The 5526-nt window shown below is 40.0% G+C and overlaps 1 protein-coding gene across 2 annotated transcripts in view; it reads left to right on the top strand.

The window, feature by feature from the left end:
* Positions 1 to 5526, top strand: part of Cfap206 (cilia and flagella associated protein 206) — a 37185-nt gene that overhangs the window by 30576 nt on the left and 1083 nt on the right. For both annotated transcript variants that reach the window (XM_026786549.1, XM_005361968.3), the window contains exon 12: positions 2045 to 2188. In XM_026786549.1, coding sequence (XP_026642350.1) covers positions 2045 to 2188 — 144 coding nt within the window. The remainder of the gene's footprint in view (positions 1 to 2044; positions 2189 to 5526) is intronic.

Genomic DNA, 5526 nt, shown 5'->3' with positions numbered 1-5526 from the left:
AGACCAGGCTGGTCTCGAACTCACAGAGATCTGCCTGCCTCTGCCTCCCGAGTGCTGGGATTAAAGGCGTGCACCACCACCGCCCGGCTTTCCTTTATTTTCTTTTACTTGTTTTCTGGCTTCCTTCGATTGCAGCTTGTCTCATTAATTCTTGTGCTTTGGGCATGTATAAGCTGCATTTATATTCATTTATTATTAAGTTATAGGCCATATGCTTTTAAACACAGCCATTCTCCTCACGGTTCTAAGTATTTTCTAATTCCCTTGGGCATCTTTATTTAGCTTAAAGTTGTTTGTTGGCTTGCTCACGTAGGACAGTTTTCATTTGAATTCCAATTCATTATTTGTATCTATTTTTTACTTGAGCTTTCATGTGACATTTCCAAATGTGCTTTTCTCTCTTACAAGCATGTGTATGAGTCTTTCAGATTTAAAAAAACGGTAAAGGAACTTGAGAGGTAGCTCAGCAGTTCAGAGCACTTACTGTTCGCTTGTGCAGAGGAGCTTGGCTTTGTGGCAGCTCAGTATTGCTCGCAGCCCCAGTTTCAAGAGATGCAACGTCCTCTTCTGGCCTCCGCAGGCACTGCACCCATGCAATGCTCAATAAGATGTGTTTTACACCCCCACCCCCACACACCTGCACACAAACACAACTAAAAATATATTAAATTCTGTATATATATTGTATATAGTTATTGTACACTTTTTCTTATATTAGTTATAGCCTTTTTATTTTAGACAAAAAGGGAAAATGTAGCGATATTTCATTTGTATTTTAATAAATAAAGCTTACCCGAAGGCCAGAGAGTCAAACAGACCAGGCAGAGGTGACACACACCTTTAATCCCAGTAGCCACACTAGTTTGCCATAGAAACCAGGAGGTGGTGGTGCACGCCCTAGTGCGCCCAGCCCTAGTGAGGAATATAAGATGGGAGGAGACGATTGTTATACACAGTCTCCTGCTGAGATTCCTGGAGGCAGGATGGCTGTTTTGGACTGAGGTAGAGGTAAGAGCCAGTGGCTGGCTGTTTGCTTTTCTGACCTTTAGGTTGAACTCCAATATCTGTCTCTGAGTTTTTTTCAATCATGCTACAAAAAATCTTTTAAAAAGCATGTAAATATGGATTATTTATGTTCATATTTAATTTATAATGTATATATATATAATTTTGGAGTTATGAGTATTATCATTAAAAGCCTTGAAGCTATTTGTGGCCCTAAATAAATCGATATGTTCATTCTTAAAGTTATCATCAACTTAATTTTCTTGTCAGTGGATCTCAAAATTCCCAGTCATTTCCTGGATATCAGTGTGTGTGTGTGTGTGTGTGTGTGTGTGTGTGTGTGTGTGTGTGTGTGTACATGACTAATATCAAAATTGTTATCTTAAGCTTAACATATGTTTTTTTTATTGTATTTCGAGACAGGGTTTCTCTGTGTAGCTTTGGAGCATGTCCTGAAACTCACTTTGTAGACCAGGTTGGCCTCAAACTCATGGAAGTCCACCTGCCTCTGCCTCCCGAGTGGCTATCATATGTAATTTTTTAAAAATATTTATTTATTTATTATGTATACAATATTCTGTCTCTATGCATGTCTGCAGGCCAGAAGAGGGCACCAGACCTCTTTACAGGTGGTTGTGAGCCACCATGTGGTTGCCGGGAATTGAACTCAGGACCTTTGGAAGAGCAGGCAGTGCTCTTAACCACTGAGCCATCTCTCCAGCCCCTACCATATGTAATTTTGTGCTCAATGAGATGTATTATAGAAAATTCTAATTTAGAAAAAATATGGCAGGAACCAGTTGCTCAAAAATTTATGAGAGGAAAATTTTAATAAATACTTTAATATAAGTTAGAAAAATGTCATTTGCCATTTTGCTTTGAATTTTGAATTTTTTTATCTTGGCCTGGCATTCAAGATATGTGTGTGTGTGTGTGTGTGTGTGTGTGTGTGTGTGTGTGTGTGTATATATATAATTTCAGTTATCTATATATACTGTTTAATTTTTATAAGCACTAATACAAACTTCCACTTCTTCAGATGAGAGATGTTGACAAGCATTATATAAAGCCAATTACGAAGTGTGAAAATGGCTCGCAGACAGACACACACATATTGCCGCCAACCACCGTGAGAGCATATGAGTGGAATGAATGGGAATTAAGAAGAAAAGCTATAAGACTGGTTTGTAACAGTATTTTCTAAATTGTTCAAAGGTGGGGAATTTGGGTATTGTGGCCCATCCAGTTGGTAAGTTCAATTGTTTATATAAAAGTAATAAGTTCCTATACAGTACTTTGCAGATAGAAAAGTAATTAGCATAATTTATAACCTGCTGGCTTCATATATTGTAAGGTTGTTTTCTAACTTTAAACCTGTATGAAAATATGGAAGCATGAATCCACTCTCTAGTAACGCCAGCCAGGTACTAATGATGGTTTACTGTTTACTTCCTAGTCTGGAAACTGTTTTCCGGGCTGGAGCGACGGCTGAGTGGTTAAGGCCACTCATCACTCTTATAGAGGACCTAGGTTCATTTCCAGGTACCCGCTTGGGCAGCTCACATTGACAGCCCCAGGGGATCTGACACTCTCTTCTGGCCTTTGCCATCCCTCAAACACACGTACATAGATGCATACAAATAAATAAAGACAGACTAAATCTCAAATATAAAAGAATACCTTTTCTTCAGCTCTGGATAGTATCAGTATGTTCTTCCAACTACTCAGAAGTCTGAGACTTTAACCTAAGTTAAAGGGCGAGTTCATGGGCAGCTTGAACAACTTAGAAAGAACCAATGCTAAAGATGTGTGTGTGTGTGTGTGTGTGTGTGTGTGTGTGTGTGTTGTACTGTATATTAAGGGCTACATACATAGCTTAGTGGTAGAGCACTTGCCCAACAGTCCCAGGTTAAACCACTGTATCAGAAAACAAAGCAAAACAAACAAACAACAGCAGCAACCCAATTCCTCCCACTTCTTTTTTTTTTTTTTAAACCTTTTCTGTCAAATCTTAGGTGTTGTACCCCTTTACGATAGGTTTGCGCTGGGTAGCCCAGGCTGGCCTGGAATTCAACATGTTCCTGGCCTAACCTCAGCCTCCTGAGGATTATAGTGTACAGCCTGTGCCTTCCCCCATTCTCATAGACAATAGTGCGTTCATCCTGTGGATTCTGGGTCACTGCGATGAGAACAGATACCAACCCTTAAAGCCTGTCTTTGAAGCTCTCGTCCTTGTCCTGCCCAGTAGAATTCCTCACTTGCTTCTTATTCTTTTTTTTTCAGCACCTTGTATTTAAGACAACAGATGTTTAATGTATTAGTATCATTTAGTATAGTAGGGCCTTTGCTGAATAACAACGTGGGGGATAAGAACATTACCTTATTAGTCACCTTTCTTATAGCAACCACAGAATACCCAGCAAAAACAAAGGAGGGAGGATTTATAGCATATGTGTGATAAAAATCAGTTATGTCCGTAGCCTTCATTTATTGCATGCACCATTCTTCTGAAATTATGTGTGAAGTAAACAAAGACTGCTTGGCAAGAACAGAAAGTTTGCATGTCAATCTTAAACTGCAGTCAGGGAGAACTGTGCAGATGGCTTCCCAGTAGGAGAAGACTCTTGTTTCACAAGCCTAAAGACCTGAGATTGGGTGCCCCAAGCCTATATAAAAGCCTATATAAAAGTTGGACTCAGTGGCACAAACAACTGCAATCCCAGTGTGCCTATGTAGACAGAGGCTGCTCTTTCATTTCCTGGCCACCCAAGACCCGAATAATCACACAGAAACCATATTAATTGCAACACTGCTTCTTACTTGCTAGCTTTTACATCTTAAATTAACCCATTTCTATTAATCTGAGTATCGCCACAAGGGTGTGGCCTACCGGTAAGGTTACTAAGGTTCCAATGTGTCCTTCTCCCTTGACTGCTACATGGTGTCTCTCTGACTCCACCTACTCTTTCTATCTCTGTTAAGATTTTCCACCCGGCTTTGCTCTGCTAAGCCATTGGCCGAAACAGTTTTATTCATCAACTAGTAAAAGCAACAAATATAGAGGAGGGCACCCCACATCATGCCTACCTGAGTGGGAGGTGGGGCCATGACGCTTACGAGAAGCTAACTGAGCCGACTGGTGCCGCAGCAAAGATATATGGGGGAACTTCTCGTCAACCAACCTTTGGCTGTTACTCAGAAGGGGAATAATCCATTTAGAATTAATTGAGAATGTGAAGTGTGTTAAGGCAGATCTTTTAATGCCCAAGGTGGGTTGAACAGAAAGAAGATGAGGATTTAAATAAGATCGGGTAGAAAAGCACCAACATTGGTGCGACAGCACCGTGAAAGATCTCAAGGCAAAGGATACAAAGTATTTTAGGGCCTCTCTGTGTACCGATGCTTTCTATTGACGTGTTAATGCATTTTTCAGAATGTCTTATAATGGACAGTGTAAGAAATTGTAGACCTGGGCTAGGGGTACAAGTCTGTGGTGGAGCACTTGCTAGAATGTGGGAGGCCCTGATTCCAACCCCAGCACAAAAATATTTGCTTATATATAACAAGGTTCTTATAATAGTAAAATTATGCTACCAGAAATCATGAAAAGATAAAAGTCTTATTAATGTGGACTATATGCTGGGCAGTTGTAGGGAAGAGATTTGGATTCTTGATGGTCCAAACTCTGAAATATTTAGGTCTGTCCTCCTTCATTCATCTGCTCTGGTACCCACTACCGCATTTTCTTACCCTGTTCCAACATCTTCTTACTTCTTATCCTCTCCCATTTCCTTGTGGGTCTGAGGATGAAATCGGGGCTTTCCATGTGCTATTGAACCCGGTGACCACTGAGTTCCGCCTTCCAGTCCTTCTCCTCCGTGGTCCTGGCCTGGGCCATCTGTTTGTACTCATGTTTACTAGTTATCCAAAAAGAGAGTAAACAAAACTAAAATTGCATAACCTGAAGACAGATTTTTATAGTAACAGCATAGGGTTTACTTTTTAAAAATTCACTATAAATCTTAGACAAGTATGATTTTAAAAAGTCAAAGTTCTACAAATCTTAGAGTTTAATATTAAAGCAATCATAAGGTCATTTAAAGTCATAGCTGAGATCACTGTAACTCAGTATTGTGCACCTTTCTTTAGCCTCATTTTCAGCATTGCACATGTTTTCCCACTTCATAAGGAATTCTTAATTTTTTATTCTGTTTTTGATTTTGTAGTGTTCCAATGTTTTATAGGAAAAAATGAGATATTTGGTCCATCAGGATAATTCAGAACGTTGCCATGAAAGCTGCTAAGTTCAGTCCCCAGAACCTGCCACAGAAGGAGAAAATTAATACCAGGAGCTTCTGACTCCCACCTGCACATCATGGCACACACATGCCTATGATCATATCATACACATCCTCATACTTATTGTACCACCACCACCACTACCATCACCACCATCACCACTACCATCACCACCATCATCACTACCATCATCACTACCATCACCACCATCACCATCACCAC

Source organism: Microtus ochrogaster, linkage group LG5 (genome assembly GCF_000317375.1).
Source record: "Microtus ochrogaster isolate Prairie Vole_2 linkage group LG5, MicOch1.0, whole genome shotgun sequence".
Taxonomy (NCBI): domain Eukaryota; kingdom Metazoa; phylum Chordata; class Mammalia; order Rodentia; family Cricetidae; genus Microtus; species Microtus ochrogaster.
The sequence above is the reverse complement of the archived record's forward strand: the minus strand, read 5'-3'. Positions and strand labels throughout refer to the sequence as shown.